General features: G+C 62.7%; 3 protein-coding genes across 3 annotated transcripts; 1 reads left to right on the top strand and 2 right to left on the bottom strand.

Moving 5' to 3' along the window:
• Nucleotides 1-266: 266 nt before the first annotated feature.
• Nucleotides 267-5,616, bottom strand: BIN2 (bridging integrator 2). Its single transcript, XM_058861243.1, has 11 exons — nt 5,492-5,616; nt 4,083-4,163; nt 3,933-3,987; nt 3,143-3,237; nt 2,960-3,055; nt 2,776-2,883; nt 2,596-2,681; nt 1,985-2,060; nt 1,653-1,735; nt 782-1,388; nt 267-456 (listed from the first exon to the last, which is right to left on the bottom strand). Exons 1-11 carry the CDS (start codon nt 5,567-5,569, stop codon nt 361-363), a joined length of 1,461 nt encoding a protein of 486 aa, XP_058717226.1. The 5' UTR covers nt 5,570-5,616; the 3' UTR covers nt 267-360.
• Nucleotides 5,617-7,042: 1,426 nt separating this feature from the next.
• LOC131590780 (chymotrypsin-like elastase family member 1) lies at nt 7,043-8,948 on the top strand. Its single transcript, XM_058861082.1, has 8 exons — nt 7,043-7,085; nt 7,201-7,283; nt 7,378-7,478; nt 7,725-7,850; nt 7,939-8,075; nt 8,329-8,474; nt 8,556-8,705; nt 8,819-8,948. The coding sequence occupies exons 1-8, from the start codon at nt 7,043-7,045 to the stop codon at nt 8,834-8,836; spliced, it is 804 nt and encodes a 267-aa protein (XP_058717065.1). The 3' UTR covers nt 8,837-8,948.
• A 2,673-nt stretch (nt 8,949-11,621) lies between these two features.
• Nucleotides 11,622-13,511, bottom strand: CELA1 (chymotrypsin like elastase 1). Its single transcript, XM_058861081.1, has 8 exons — nt 13,469-13,511; nt 13,271-13,353; nt 13,076-13,176; nt 12,704-12,829; nt 12,479-12,615; nt 12,096-12,241; nt 11,865-12,014; nt 11,622-11,751 (listed from the first exon to the last, which is right to left on the bottom strand). The coding sequence occupies exons 1-8, from the start codon at nt 13,509-13,511 to the stop codon at nt 11,734-11,736; spliced, it is 804 nt and encodes a 267-aa protein (XP_058717064.1). The 3' UTR covers nt 11,622-11,733.
• Between the last annotated feature and the right edge of the window lie 1,471 nt (nt 13,512-14,982).

The raw sequence follows: 14,982 nt of genomic DNA, 5'->3' as shown, positions 1-14,982 counted from the left end.
TGTGGGAATGGGGGAATTCTGCATCACGGGAGGGGAAAACTGAGGTAGCTTGTTTTTTTTTCGGCATGACAGTGCATTTTCCGGGAGCTGGTGGAACAGGCTCGATGCCTTTTCCCTGAGTCACGGATGTTGGAGCGGGGGGGGGGGGGGGGGGGAGAGTGACAGTCCCTAACTCCCCCCACCCCCCAACTCCTCAGCCACCCCAAATCCGCCGGTGGGGTTCCCCCCGGACCCCATCCGCAATCCCAGATGGAGATTGGGGATTTTGCCACCTTTTCCATCTTTATTTCGTACGGGATGGGGGCTGGGAAATGCATTCTGGGGAATGACTTTGGGAAAGACGCCGTATTTCCCGTGGGATCACAGGGCGCTGAGGGACTCGGGGGGATCCTGGGGGGAATCCGCAGCATCTGAAGGGTCCTGGCTCGTGTCGTGCTCCGGTGTCCCGGAACAGCCCTGGGAGAGAGGCATGGGGGTGACACCGGCACCTCGTGATCCCGTTCAGTCCCATCCAAAAGGGACCGAGCCCCCCGCCCTTTGCACCCGCCTGGGTTGGGGACCCAGAGGGGTCCGGCGTTCCCGGGCCCGGCCTCGTGGGGAGGGGCAGGTCCAGCCCCACCTGCAGCAGGGGGTGTCCCACGGGCTGGGTTTGTCCCTCGGCTCGGTCTCGTGTCCCCACATCCCACCCGGGTGCCTCCCCCCATTCAGGGATCCCCCTGTGCGTGTTCCCCTCTCCCACCCCTGGCGTCTCCCAGAACTTTCCCAGCCGAGTTTTGCGCACCTCTGCCTCGACATCCGTCACCTCCGCGCTGTCCTCGGTGTCACCGCGCTGTCCCCGGTCCCCGCCGAGCTGACACGGCTCCCGGGGACTCTCCGGTGCCACGGCCGTGGGTCCGAGCACATGGCAGGGCAGAGCTGCGCTGGGGGCCCGCGGCTCCCCGGGACCTGCCCGATCCTCAGCGCCGTCCCCGGCCGTGCCCGTGGCTTTTCCCGGCTCTGGCGACGAGGTGCCGGTGGCCTGGGCAATGGCCTCGGATAAAATCAGTGACGCCAGGGAGGTGGCGATGCCCTCGGGCCCCCCCCGCCCCCCGCTGTCACCCCCCGGCTGCGATGTCTCCTGAGCAGGGGACACAGAATCGGGCTCGGAGATGGGCTCCGGGCTCTCCTCGCTGGACACCGAGGCCGTGTCCAGGGAGCCCCCGCTGGCGGGCGAAGCCGGGGGGGGCCCGGGGGAAACAGCCCCCGGGTCTCCGTTGGTCTCGGTGGCAGCGCTGTCCCCGCCGGGGGACGCCGGTGTCACCTCCGCGTCCAGCACGGGCGCCTTGTCCGGGCAGGGGAACACGGCCGGGGGGCTCACGGGCGCGGAGATGACCAGAGAGCGGCGGTTGCTGGGGGAGGACAGAGGGGTTCAGCTTGGCGTGTCCCCAGGCATCCTTGGGGTGTCACTGTCCCAGCTCGCAGGTGATGCTTCCCCATCCAGCAGGACCCTGATTAATTCCCCAGGCCCACCAAAAAGCACCTTCAGCCCTTCTTTCGCAGATGTCCACCCACCCCAGGACTCTGGAACTGGAGCCTCCATTACATTTGTGGGGAATTGGGGGGCGGATTGTCCCCTTAACCTCGGCTGTCCCCTCATCTCCCCGAGGTGTTACCTGGGAACACCTTTGATGATGAACACCTTGCTCGAGTGCTGCTTCTCCAGTTTGCTCATCACCTCATACAGGTCCCGGTTGAGCTGGGCAGGGGGGACACAGAAACACTTCAGGGGGTCCCCAGGTGCTCCCCATCACCCGGGGGCTCAGCAGGGCCCCCAACACCTGGGGACACCCCGAACACCCTCGGGCTGCTCTGAACTAATTAAGTGAAGAGCAGGGACTCTGCAGGGGAACAGCAGCGGCATCGCCACCTGGGGACATCTGGGGACACCTGAGGGCACCTCCTGCTGCCGGGGGGAGGGGGAGGTGTTTTGGGGTGCCCTCCCCACCTTGCTCATCTCCTTGTAGAAGACATCACGGAGGTTGGAGATGTTCTGGAAGACGGTGATGTAACAGGCGATGCGGCTGCGGGGGACAGGGGAGGGATCTGGGGCTACACGCGATGTCTCACAGAGGGGACACCGGAGGGGTCTGGGGGTGCTCAGCCATGTCCCACCCACCCCACCTGCTGAGTCCCCAACTCCGTGGACCCCGCTGGAAGGGGAATGGCCCCCTCAGGGCCACCCCATGGGTGCTGTTGAGTTGCCACCTCCCACTGCCACAGGGCCCTGTGGCCGATGTCCCCCCAAACCCCCGATGTGTCCCCAGGGTGGGCTTTGAGGAGAGACCCACGCAAGTTCTCCCCTGCCATGGGGGGACCTCACCCACCCGCTGGCACTCACGCCCAGCCCGTGTCCCCCGGCCCCACAATGTCCCCCAACCCCCTGGTCCATGATGTCCCCAAGCCCTCCCAATGTCCCCCAGCCCCAGGACATCCCCAGCCTGACACCCCCCAGAGTGACCTCCAGTCCCACGATATCCCCAAATCCCTGCAGTGTCCCCCCAGCCCCTGAATGTCCCCGAGGCCCTGCGGTGTCCCCAGCCCGTGACAGCGCCGTACCTGCCATACAGGACTGGCAGCTCCTCCCTCAGGTCCCTGTTCAGGTCCTCAAACACTGCCTGGGCTTTATTGAACTCGTCCTCAGCCTGCGGGGAGGGACACGGGGGGGCCGTGGCTTTGTTCCCATGGCCGGGGGTCCCCACGTGGCCGCTGTGCCGGGGTCTCCCGGGGAGTCCCAACCTTGGCAATTTTGGCCTCGTCCTTTTTCTTGGCGCTTTGCAGAGCCTCCAGGTGATGCCGGGCACTGTCGTAGTCCACGAGCTTTCGGCCCCGCTTGGCGATGCGCTCCTGGGGGGGACAGGTGAGCCAGGACCCCCCGTGTTCCCCCCGGTCCCCAGCCCCACCCGACCGCACAGTGAAACACCTTAAAGTCCCCGAACTGAGCCAGGTAATTCTCCATCAGCCGCAGGGCTTGGTCAGCCAACTTCGCCTCGTAGTCATCCCACAGGAGGTCATTGCTCTGGGGGGGACAAGGACAGGGGTGACACCCGGGACCCTCCAACCCCCCCGGGCTTCAAGGGGACCCTTGGGGACACCCAGGGCTCACGTCAGCGATAGCTCGGAGCTCCTCGTGCCCGTCCCACTCGTGGCTGTAAATCTCCTGCAGCGTCTCGGCCACTTTGCGGGAGCTCTCGTGCATCACTGTGGGGCACAGGTACCCTCATTATCCCCTCCCATTTATCATTATTCATTTATTCACTGTTGTCTGTTGTTGTTTATTAGCCCAGGTGTGTTATTTTAAATTATTTACTGTCTCTATTATCCTGTATATAGTATATATATCCAATAGATAACATATCTATTATCTGTTTTTCTATTTAATATCCCATATATAATATATATCCCATATATATTTATTATCTATTATCCCACATTCAGTATTTTTATTATTTTATCTTTAATATATTTTTTATATATATTATTTTTATCTCTTCATTATCTCTCTATTATTTTTATCCCCTTATTATCCCATATTTATTTAAAACATAATGAGATATTATACATTATATATATATGATATATATGAGATAATATACATTACATGTCATATATGTAATATATATTATATATATCTCGTATATATCTATTATCCCACAAAGAGTATTTCTATTATCTATTTTGTCTTTATTATCCATTTGTAGCTTACAATCTACTTATTCTCAATATTTATTTTTATTTATTCTTTCTTTTGATTTAATACTGATTTTTTTATTACTAATCTATTTATTATAAGCACGATTTATTTCCTCTGCTATTCCTCATTTATTATCCTGGCTCTGCCCCGAGTCCCTCCCTGTTCCCGAGTTTCCCTGGGATGTTCCGTGTCAGTTCCGCACCTTTCACGGCTCCCACGAACCCCTTGAGGTCCTTGTAGAGTTTGTGCCCTTCGTTCTGCAAAGCACAGCGGTGAGGGGGGGTCAGGGCTGTCCCCGGGACCCCCAGGGCTGGCTCGGGGTGTCCCCAATGTCCCCACTGCCCCCCGTCACCTGCTGCAGCTGGAAGTTGTAGGCGCTCTGCTCGAACTGCTCGTCTTTGGTTTCCACCGTTTTGCCCAATTTTTGCAGAACCTGTGATGGAGAGAGAGAGGGGAAGAGCCCCTCCCACACCCCGAGGTCACCCCGAGGTCACCGGGGCCCCCCCAAAACCCCCCTGAGGGGCTGCCGAGGATCCAGCAGGGCAGGATTTATGTGGAAATACAAAATTTCACTGCATCCCCCAGTGCTTTTATTATTTTCAGGAGAATGATGAATTTTTGGGTGCTAGCCCACCTCCCACCCTAAACACTGTGGGTGCAGTTCTGTGCACCCCAAAACACCCCGAGCCCTGACTGTGCACAGGGAACACCAGGAAGAGGATGAGGAAGGTCTGAGGCTGAAGGAGAGCAGAGAGAGGCTGGGCCAGGTTGGGGAGATTTGGGATGTCCAGGCTGAGCCTCCTGGGCTGGGTTCGGACTGAGGCAGTCCAGGAAGAGATTGAGCTCCCCTGGGAAGAGGCTGGGGCCAGGCAAGAAGGAGTTTTGGGGTGCCCAGAAAGAGGGTGACCCTCTGGAAAATGACTGAAGCCAGATGGGGGGAAATTCAGGGTGTCCAGGAAGAGGCTGGGGCCAGGCAGGAGGGACTTTTGGGGTCTCCACAAAGAGCTTGGCCCCCCACAGGAAGAGGCCAGGGCTGGGAACAGGGAGCTTTAGAGTGTCCAGGAAGAGGCTGGGGCTGGGTCAGAGGGAGATTTGGGATATCCAGGAAGAGGCTGGGCCTGGCTGGGAGGGAGATTTGCTGTGTGCAGGAAGCAGCTGGAGCCTGGCCTGGATGATTGAGCCGTGGGAAGACCAAAATTAGCACCAAGCACTGGCCAGGAAACCCTGGAGTGTGAGGGTTTGAAGGGGGTCTTTGTGTTACCCCCCAAAAGAGGAGTCACGGCTGCTTTTTTGGGGAGAGGAAAGGAAAGAGCCCCCCCAAAATGCCCCAAAGCAGCTGCGAATTGCCCTGCTCGTGCTGCTTCCGCAGCCCTTCCCCCTCGCTTCCTGTGGGGCCGGTGCCGACCTCACCAACATTCCTGGGACCACTGGCCTCGCTGGGTCCTGCTGGGGACCCTCAGTGCCAGCCAGCCCAGGGACCCTGTGCCACCACCCCTTCAGCCCCCCATAACCTCTGCGAGGTGTTTTGGGTGGAAAAACCCCCACCATTGGAGAAGCCAAAGTATCTTAGGAGCTTTGAGGATGCCATCCTCAAAGGCCTTGGAGCAACAATGACACCAACACAGAAACCCCCAAATTCCCACCCCATGAGCACCCAAAGGTGCTGAGCTGTGCCGTTTGGGCCACCCCGGGAGCACTGTGGTGGAAAGAAGGACAAATCCAATCAAAGCTGGGATTTGGGAGCGGGTGGCACCTCCGTACCTTCTCCTGGGCGCGGCTGAAGCGCTTCTGGACCTGCCTGGCGAAGAGCCCGGCGCTGCCGCTCCTGCCCTCGGCCATGGCCCCGGCCCCGCCCGCGGAGCTGCCGTTGGAGGGTTTTGATGGAGGAAGTTGGAGGCGAGGCCAGGCAGCATCCGCTGCGCACCCCGGATCCCCCAGAACCCCCAGAACCTCCCCGGCACCCGGAACAGGGCCGGGCCACAGGGCTGGGGGAACATGGGGGATCCAGCGCTGGGAGGGACCCACAGGGATCATCAAGGCAGCTCCTGGGCCTGCACAGGACAATCCCAAACGTCCACTGATGACAATATCCCAATGTTCAAGACTTGTCAAAAAGGCCCCTGACCTCTCGGATCACAGAGTAACTGGAGGTGGAAGGGACTCGCAAGGATGATAAAAATCACCGGTTCTGCAAAGGACAACTGCAAAGAGTCCCAAAATCCAGGAGTGTTGTCCAAGTGCTCTCTGATGTCCAAACTCATGGAATATCATGGGTATCCTGAGTTGGAAGGGACCCACTGGAAAAAAGAATTCTGGAATATCTGAACATCAGAATTCTGGAAAGTTGGATAGGATACAAGTAGTGTGTCCAGCTCTTGGCACTGCACAGGACAATCCCAAAAATCTCATTAATCTGCAAATCCCACTGTTGTAGCCCTGAAATAAGTTGACAGCTCTTAGTGCCACAACTGGGGGATCAGTTTTGGATTGAGGTGTCCCCGTGTAGGGCGGAGCCGTTGCTGCTGTCCCTCACCCCGTGCCCTTGGTGCTGACAGAACGAGCATGGCGTTATTTGGAGATTGTGTTCCTGTCAAGTCTCATGTTTTCCTTGGAGATAAGGGCAGAACTGCAGCAGGTGCTTTTTATTGCCTTCAATTTTGTTGCCCTGGGTGACCCCATGACCCCCGTGGGCCCAAAAGCTGTTTGCCAGTGCCTGTGCCTCGAGAGCCGGGGTTCCCCCCAAAAACAGCCTCAGGGTGGAGTTCAGGGGGTAAAAAAGGGACAGAGCTTTGGCCAGAACTCCAGGCTTTGTTTCAAACCATGCTGCTGCTGCTTCATTTTGCCCCAAGCTCAGGTCCCGGGGAGGCCGAGCCCCGGCCCTGCTCCAGCGCTGCCTGTGCTGGGGGCTTGGGCAGGGGGTGAAGGTCGTGCCCTGTTTGTGCCTCGATTTCCCCATCCCAGCGCCCACGCGGCTCCGTTCAGGTGCTGGATCGAGCTCTTGGAGCCACCCCCAAATCAAGGCCACGGAGAGCTGCAGCCAAGGCCTTCTCGAGACTCGTGCCACCGCTCTGGAACTCGGGAACAGGAGGTGCCGGCGCAGCAGGGCAGCGTCTCCCTGCGATCCGGAGCCGAGGGACGCTCGGGGTGTCCCTGGGCTGCCCCGGCCTCGGCGCTGTGTGTGCTCGGGCAGAGGGGCCAAGGCCGCTGGCCGGGGCCGCAGCACCTGCTTCCCTTCCCGCGCCTCCTCCCGCGGCCCCGTTAAAGCTCCCGCGGGGCAGCGCCTCGGTCCCACCGCGGACACCGCGCTCCAGGATGATGCTGCAGCTCGTGCTCCTCGCCGCGCTCGCCCTGTGCGGTGAGTCCCGCCCGGAGCCTTCGGCCTCGGCGCCTCCTCAAACAGGCCCCGAGCCACCCCCAACCCCCCGCTGGGGACTCACTGTCCCTCTGTCCCTCTGTCCCTCTGTCCCCAGGGCGCTGCTCCGAGCTGGACGCCGAGAACATGCAGCGGGTGGTCGGAGGGACCGAGGCGCGCTCGCACGCCTGGCCCTACCAGGTGGGTCCTGCCGCCGTCCCACGGCCGCTGCCGGGGCTCCCCTGGCTCCGGGAGCCTGCGCTGAGCCCCGCGCCGTGTCTCGCCCCCTCCCCAGATCTCCCTCCAGTATTACTCCGGGGGCGGCTGGCACCACACCTGCGGGGGCTCCCTCATCCAGAGGAACTGGGTGATGACCGCCGCCCACTGCGTGAACAAGTGAGCAGGGCGGGGACCCCTCCTTCCTCTCGGCGAAGCTCCTTTCCCCCAGATGCCTTCCCAAGGAGAAATTCTGCCTGCCCCAAGCCCCAGAGCAGCCGTCCTTGGGGGGCTTTTGGGGCTCCTCTGGCAGGGGCTCCATGGGGCTTCTGTGGGAGCATCGTCTCCCTGCTCTGACCCTCCCGGCTCCACGCTCCGAATGCCCGCGATTCGGGGCTGATGGAGCTTTTCGCACCTTGCCGGCAGTAACATGAACTACCGCATTGTGGCCGGCGAGCACAACCTCAACAGGAACGAGGGCAGCGAGCAGATCTTCAGCGTCAGCAAGATCATCGTGCACCCCTACTGGAACCCCAACAACGTGGCCGGAGGGTAACGGCGGCGGGAGGGAGAGCTGGGGGGAGCCCGGCCGGGATTTGGGGGAGGGCTCCTTGTAACATCCTCGCCCTCCCCGCGGCAGCTACGACATCGCCCTGTTCCGCCTGAGCGGCTACGCCACCCTGAACAACGCCGTGCAGCTGGCCGTGCTGCCCCGGGAGGGCACCATCCTGCCCGACGGCTACCCCTGCTACATCACGGGCTGGGGCCTGACCCGCAGTGAGTGACGGGCTCCCCCCGCCCCAAAGTGCCCCGAGGCCGGGCTCCGCCGGCAGCCGCGGGAGGAGCTCTCGGAGCCCTTGGAGGCTTCGCTCGGGGCTCTCTGCGGGTGCCCAGCGCCGGGCCGGGGCCGTGCCGAGCTTTGGGGGGACGGGCGGACGGGCGGACGGACGGACGGGCGGACGGGCGGACGGGGCCAGAGGGACTCGGCGCGGGGCCGGGCTCTGCTTTGACCGGCGCCGGGTCCGTGCAGGCAACGGGCAGCTGTCCAGCGTCCTGCTCCAGGCCTACCTGCCCGTCGTGGACTACCAGACCTGCTCCAGCCCGTCCTACTGGGGCTCCACCGTCAAGAACACCATGGTGTGCGCCGGCGGGGACGGCGTGCGCTCCGGCTGCCAGGTCCGGCCGCGGCCCCCGCGCTGCCCCCGCCACCCCCGGCGCCCCCCGCAGCCCCGGCTCACGCCGCTCCTCGCTCCGCAGGGCGATTCCGGCGGTCCCCTGCACTGCGCCGTCAACGGGCAGTACCAGGTGCACGGCGTCACCAGCTTCGTGTCCAGCCAGGGCTGCAACGTCCTCCGCAAACCCACCGTGTTCACCCGCGTCTCCGCCTACATCTCCTGGATCAACAGCGTAAGGCGGCCGGGCCGGGCCGGGCCGGGCCGGGGCTCGGCCCCAGCGCTCTCGGGGCACCGCTGCACTGGCCCCGGCCCCGGCCCTTCAGCCCGGCCCTTTCTCCCTTCCAGGTGATCGCGCAGAACTGAGCGGAGCGGGACAAGCGCTCGCTGCCCCTCGCCCATGGACATCCCCTGACTCCCCCCGGCCGCGCTCCGGGCTTCTCGCACCCGGGCCGGCCCCAATAAAATCTCTCCTCCCGTCTCCGTGCCTCCGTGCTGCCTTGTCCCGCGCCCGCCGATCCTTCCTCCTCCGGCCCGACATCCTCCTCCCCTCCCAGCTCCCGCACCGGCCCTTCCCCGTGTCCTCCTCACTCCTCCTCACTCCTCGCGGAAGAGCCCTGGCGAGCAGGAGCCGGCTCCGAGCTGGAGGGGCAGCCCGAACATCTGTGGGATGCTGGAAAAGGGGCAACGCTGCAAATCCCCTTCTTGGGCAGCAAGGCACATCCTTGGCAATACAGGGGAGGGGCGGTGGGGAAGCACAGAGAGGATTTGGGGCGATCCCATCAGGACTTTCCCTGCCATTTGCTCCATTTCTCTTCCCAAACTGACCTCCTTGGCTGTGAGACATGTGGGACTCGGGGACTGCCACCTCCTTGTCCCTCAGCTGCATCCTGGGCCTGTGCCACAGCCTCCCAGCCTAGGGACAAACCACCAGCACCAACGTGCCCCAAACACCCAGGTTTACACCCAAAATAGACACTGCTGGATGGATCCAGTGCCCGCTGGGGCTTTCTCTCCCCCCTCGGTCGTGTCCTGCTGAACAAAACACCCGAGCACAGCAAGGTGGCTCTCCCAGCCCCGCGGTGGCAACGGGAGCGGGGGCTGTGCCAGACACTGCTCAAGGCCCTCGAGGGCTGTGTCCAGTTCTGCCCCTCCCAAGAAGGAAAACACGGAGGGGCTGGACCGTGTCCAGAGAAGGGAACAGAGCTGGAGCAGCTGAGGGAGCTGGGGAGGCTCAGCCTGGAGAGAAGGAGGCTCGGGGGGGACCTTCTGGCTCTGCACAACTCCCTGACAGGAGGGGACAGCCGCGGGGGTGGGGAGGGGTGCGGGGGGAGGTCGTGCTCTGCTCCCAGGGAACAGGGACAGGAGGAGAGGGAAGAGTCTCAGGCTGTGCCAGGGCAGGGTCAGGTTGGACATCAGGAGATCGTCACAATCCCCTCCCTTGACCAGCCACAATGCCAGGCCTGGTGCCCTCGTTAAGGAATCTTCCCAGTCTGACCATTCCCAAGGTTCTCTGGCCATCACACTCCCATCTCAAGAGACTTTTGCAGCAGGGACCGGAGCCCCTTAGAGTAGAGCCCCTCACAGTAGAGGCTCCAGTGATCCAACGAGCCCCCCTGGACTCCCCACACACCCCTCCTACAATCAGACCCTGTTTCCTCAGCGGTTCCAGCCCTGGTTTCCCACAGCAGTCCCAGATGTTCTGTTCCACAGAGCCATCAATTCCCAATGCAGTGACAGGTACAGCCCAAGCTGCCGCCTTTGAGGAGGAGCCCCAACAAGGGAACCCCTCAGGTTGATCCCCTCACAGTCCAAGAGTGCAAGTTTCATTCTTCCACCCAAATCTTTGGCTCCTGCCATCTCTCCCAGTGTCCCCCATGTGGCTGTGCCGCTGCTCTCCAAAGGGTCAGCAAAGGGTGATCAGTTCATGGCCTCTTGTACCCCCCTGAACTCAACCTTCATCTCTGCCACAAACTGAGCTACTGCACCAGCTGCACTCCTTGACACACCAAGCACAGAATCCCAGGACTCCTGTGGTGGGAAAAGCCCTCCCAGACCATCGAGTCCGAGCTGTGCACAATCCCCGCCTTGTCACCAGCCCAGAGCACTGAGTGCCACATCCAGTCCTTCCTTGGACACCTTCATGGAAAGGGACTCCACCATGTCCCTGGGCAGCCCCTTCCATGCCTGACCACCCTTCCCATGGGAAAATCCCTCCTTACCTGACCCTCCCCTGGCACAGCCTGAGACTCTTCCCTCTCCTCCTGTCCCTGTTCCCTGGGAGCAGAGCACGACCTCCCCCCGCACCTCTCCCCACCCCCGCGGCTGTCCCCTCCTGTCAGGGAGTTGTGCAGAGCCAGAAGGTCCCCCCCGAGCCTCCTTCTCTCCAGGCTGAGCCTCCCCAGCTCCCTCAGCTGCTCCAGCTCTGTTCCCTTCTCTGGACACGGTCCAGCCCCTCCGTGTTTTCCTTCTTGGGAGGGGCAGAACTGGACACAGCCCTCGAGGGCCTTGAGCAGTGTCTGGCACAGCCCCCGCTCCCGTTGCCACCGCGGGGCTGGGAGAGCCACCTTGCTGTGCTCGGGTGTTTTGTTCAGCAGGACACGACCGAGGGGGGAGAGAAAGCCCCAGCGGGCACTGGATCCATCCAGCAGTGTCTATTTTGGGTGTAAACCTGGGTGTTTGGGGCACGTTGGTGCTGGTGGTTTGTCCCTAGGCTGGGAGGCTGTGGCACAGGCCCAGGATGCAGCTGAGGGACAAGGAGGTGGCAGTCCCCGAGTCCCACATGTCTCACAGCCAAGGAGGTCAGTTTGGGAAGAGAAATGGAGCAAATGGCAGGGAAAGTCCTGATGGGATCGCCCCAAATCCTCTCTGTGCTTCCCCACCGCCCCTCCCCTGTATTGCCAAGGATGTGCCTTGCTGCCCAAGAAGGGGATTTGCAGCGTTGCCCCTTTTCCAGCATCCCACAGATGTTCGGGCTGCCCCGCCAGCTCGGAGCCGGCTCCTGCTCGCCAGGGCTCTTCCGCGAGGAGTGAGGAGGAGTGAGGAGGACACGGGGAAGGGCCGGTGCGGGAGCTGGGAGGGGAGGAGGATGTCGGGCCGGAGGAGGAAGGATCGGCGGGCGCGGGACAAGGCAGCACGGAGGCACGGAGACGGGAGGAGAGATTTTATTGGGGCCGGCCCGGGTGCGAGAAGCCCGGAGCGCGGCCGGGGGGAGTCAGGGGATGTCCATGGGCGAGGGGCAGCGAGCGCTTGTCCCGCTCCGCTCAGTTCTGCGCGATCACCTGGAAGGGAGAAAGGGCCGGGCTGAAGGGCCGGGGCCGGGGCCAGTGCAGCGGTGCCCCGAGAGCGCTGGGGCCGAGCCCCGGCCCGGCCCGGCCCGGCCCGGCCGCCTTACGCTGTTGATCCAGGAGATGTAGGCGGAGACGCGGGTGAACACGGTGGGTTTGCGGAGGACGTTGCAGCCCTGGCTGGACACGAAGCTGGTGACGCCGTGCACCTGGTACTGCCCGTTGACGGCGCAGTGCAGGGGACCGCCGGAATCGCCCTGCGGAGCGAGGAGCGGCGTGAGCCGGGGCTGCGGGGGGCGCCGGGGGTGGCGGGGGCAGCGCGGGGGCCGCGGCCGGACCTGGCAGCCGGAGCGCACGCCGTCCCCGCCGGCGCACACCATGGTGTTCTTGACGGTGGAGCCCCAGTAGGACGGGCTGGAGCAGGTCTGGTAGTCCACGACGGGCAGGTAGGCCTGGAGCAGGACGCTGGACAGCTGCCCGTTGCCTGCACGGACCCGGCGCCGGTCAAAGCAGAGCCCGGCCCCGCGCCGAGCCCCTCTGGCCCCGTCCGCCCGTCCGCCCGTCCGCCCGTCCCCCCAAAGCTCGGCACGGCCCCGGCCCGGCGCTGGGCACCCGCAGAGAGCCCCGAGCGAAGCCTCCAAGGGCTCCGAGAGCTCCTCCCGCGGCTGCCGGCGGAGCCCGGCCTCGGGGCACTTTGGGGCGGGGGGAGCCCGTCACTCACTGCGGGTCAGGCCCCAGCCCGTGATGTAGCAGGGGTAGCCGTCGGGCAGGATGGTGCCCTCCCGGGGCAGCACGGCCAGCTGCACGGCGTTGTTCAGGGTGGCGTAGCCGCTCAGGCGGAACAGGGCGATGTCGTAGCTGCCGCGGGGAGGGCGAGGATGTTACAAGGAGCCCTCCCCCAAATCCCGGCCGGGCTCCCCCCAGCTCTCCCTCCCGCCGCCGTTACCCTCCGGCCACGTTGTTGGGGTTCCAGTAGGGGTGCACGATGATCTTGCTGACGCTGAAGATCTGCTCGCTGCCCTCGTTCCTGTTGAGGTTGTGCTCGCCGGCCACAATGCGGTAGTTCATGTTACTGCCGGCAAGGTGCGAAAAGCTCCATCAGCCCCGAATCGCGGGCATTCGGAGCGTGGAGCCGGGAGGGTCAGAGCAGGGAGACGATGCTCCCACAGAAGCCCCATGGAGCCCCTGCCAGAGGAGCCCCAAAAGCCCCCCAAGGACGGCTGCTCTGGGGCTTGGGGCAGGCAGAATTTCTCCTTGGGAAGGCATCTGGGGGAAAGGAGCTTCGCCGAGAGGAAGGAGGGGTCCCCGCCCTGCTCACTTGTTCACGCAGTGGGCGGCGGTCATCACCCAGTTCCTCTGGATGAGGGAGCCCCCGCAGGTGTGGTGCCAGCCGCCCCCGGAGTAATACTGGAGGGAGATCTGGGGAGGGGGCGAGACACGGCGCGGGGCTCAGCGCAGGCTCCCGGAGCCAGGGGAGCCCCGGCAGCGGCCGTGGGACGGCGGCAGGACCCACCTGGTAGGGCCAGGCGTGCGAGCGCGCCTCGGTCCCTCCGACCACCCGCTGCATGTTCTCGGCGTCCAGCTCGGAGCAGCGCCCTGGGGACAGAGGGACAGAGGGACAGAGGGACAGTGAGTCCCCAGCGGGGGGTTGGGGGTGGCTCGGGGCCTGTTTGAGGAGGCGCCGAGGCCGAAGGCTCCGGGCGGGACTCACCGCACAGGGCGAGCGCGGCGAGGAGCACGAGCTGCAGCATCATCCTGGAGCGCGGTGTCCGCGGTGGGGCCGAGGCGCTGCCCCGCGGGAGCTTTAACGGGGCCGCGGGAGGAGGCGCGGGAAGGGAAGCAGGTGCTGCGGCCCCGGCCAGCGGCCTTGGCCCCTCTGCCCGAGCACACACAGCGCCGAGGCCGGGGCAGCCCAGGGACACCCCGAGCGTCCCTCGGCTCCGGATCGCAGGGAGACGCTGCCCTGCTGCGCCGGCACCTCCTGTTCCCGAGTTCCAGAGCGGTGGCACGAGTCTCGAGAAGGCCTTGGCTGCAGCTCTCCGTGGCCTTGATTTGGGGGGTGGCTCCAAGAGCTCGATCCAACACCTGAACGGAGCCGCGTGGGCGCTGGGATGGGGAAATCGAGGCACAAACAGGGCACGACCTTCACCCCCTGCCCAAGCCCCCAGCACAGGCAGCGCTGGAGCAGGGCCGGGGCTCGGCCTCCCCGGGACCTGAGCTTGGGGCAAAATGAAGCAGCAGCAGCATGGTTTGAAACAAAGCCTGGAGTTTTGGCCAAAGCTGTGTCCCTTTTTTACCCCCTGAACTCCACCCTGAGGCTGTTTTTGGGGGGAACCCCGGCTCTCGAGGCACAGGCACTGGCAAACAGCTTTTGGGCCCACGGGGGTCATGGGGTCACCCAGGGCAACAAAATTGAAGGCAATAAAAAGCACCTGCTGCAGTTCTGCCCTTATCTCCAAGGAAAACATGAGACTTGACAGGAACACAATCTCCAAATAACGCCATGCTCGTTCTGTCAGCACCAAGGGCACGGGGTGAGGGACAGCAGCAACAGCTCCGCCCTACACAGGGACACCTCAATCCAAAACTGATCCCCCAGTTGTAGCACTAAGAGCTGTCAACTCATTTTGCTCTAAATAGGGAGTTTCTAGAACAAGAAGAGGGAGGGATATCAAGTGAGAGGCGTGTGGGAATGCAGAAGGGTCAAAGACAGGATTTGTGTAAAATAAATCATCTCTTTATTTGTGGTTCTGTGTCTAGGACAGGTTGTTCCTGTCCAGGAGGATTCCACCCCCCCTCCCCCCCCCCCCCCCCCCCCCCCAGATAAATGAAATGGCAACAAAAGTGGCAGCTACAGGTGTTGGGATAGACAAAATATCCAGAACAGAATAGATGTGGTACCCAGGACCTTCTTCAGAAGAATTCTGTGGTGCCACCAAGGGAAAACTCCTCCTGCTCAGCACAAGCAGAATCGCACCAAGGAATCATCATCTTTTAATAATAACAATAAAAACAAAAAAAAAAAATCTAACTTCCTTCCCCCCTCCAAATCCAACGCGATTCCTAAGGCACAGATCCCAACTTCTCCCATTGCCCGCCAGGGGCCACCGCAAGCCACGATCGCCTCTGGACGGGAGGAGCCCCGCGGTCACCATCTTCCTCCTCGCCGGGTTTTCCCGCCCGGATTCCACATCTGGGGAGGCGCATCCACATTTTTAATGCCCG

The sequence above is a fragment of the Poecile atricapillus genome, chromosome 35 (assembly GCF_030490865.1).
Source record: "Poecile atricapillus isolate bPoeAtr1 chromosome 35, bPoeAtr1.hap1, whole genome shotgun sequence".
In the NCBI taxonomy this organism is placed as follows: Eukaryota; Metazoa; Chordata; class Aves; order Passeriformes; family Paridae; genus Poecile; species Poecile atricapillus.
The sequence above is the reverse complement of the archived record's forward strand: the minus strand, read 5'-3'. Positions and strand labels throughout refer to the sequence as shown.

What these genes read in the sequence shown, in the direction of transcription:
- CELA1 (XM_058861081.1), bottom strand. Translation starts at nt 13,511, where the DNA reads ATGATGCTGCAGCTCGTGCTCCTCGCCGCGCTCGCCCTGTGCG. An exon ending in GCCGCCCACTGCGTGAACAA is followed by an intron (nt 12,830 to 13,075) that starts GTGAGCAGGGCG and finishes CCTTGCCGGCAG; the next exon opens with TAACATGAACTACCGCATTG. An exon ending in GCGTGCGCTCCGGCTGCCAG is followed by an intron (nt 12,015 to 12,095) that starts GTCCGGCCGCGG and finishes CTCGCTCCGCAG; the next exon opens with GGCGATTCCGGCGGTCCCCT.
- LOC131590780 (XM_058861082.1), top strand. Translation starts at nt 7,043, where the DNA reads ATGATGCTGCAGCTCGTGCTCCTCGCCGCGCTCGCCCTGTGCG. An exon ending in CGCCGCGCTCGCCCTGTGCG is followed by an intron (nt 7,086 to 7,200) that starts GTGAGTCCCGCC and finishes CTCTGTCCCCAG; the next exon opens with GGCGCTGCTCCGAGCTGGAC. An exon ending in CCCAACAACGTGGCCGGAGG is followed by an intron (nt 7,851 to 7,938) that starts GTAACGGCGGCG and finishes TCCCCGCGGCAG; the next exon opens with CTACGACATCGCCCTGTTCC.
- BIN2 (XM_058861243.1), bottom strand. Translation starts at nt 5,569, where the DNA reads ATGGCCGAGGGCAGGAGCGGCAGCGCCGGGCTCTTCGCCAGGCAGGTC. An exon ending in TCAGCCGCGCCCAGGAGAAG is followed by an intron (nt 4,164 to 5,491) that starts GTACGGAGGTGC and finishes TCTCCATCACAG; the next exon opens with GTTCTGCAAAAATTGGGCAA. An exon ending in TGACGGATGTCGAGGCAGAG is followed by an intron (nt 457 to 781) that starts GTGCGCAAAACT and finishes CCTCTCTCCCAG; the next exon opens with GGCTGTTCCGGGACACCGGA.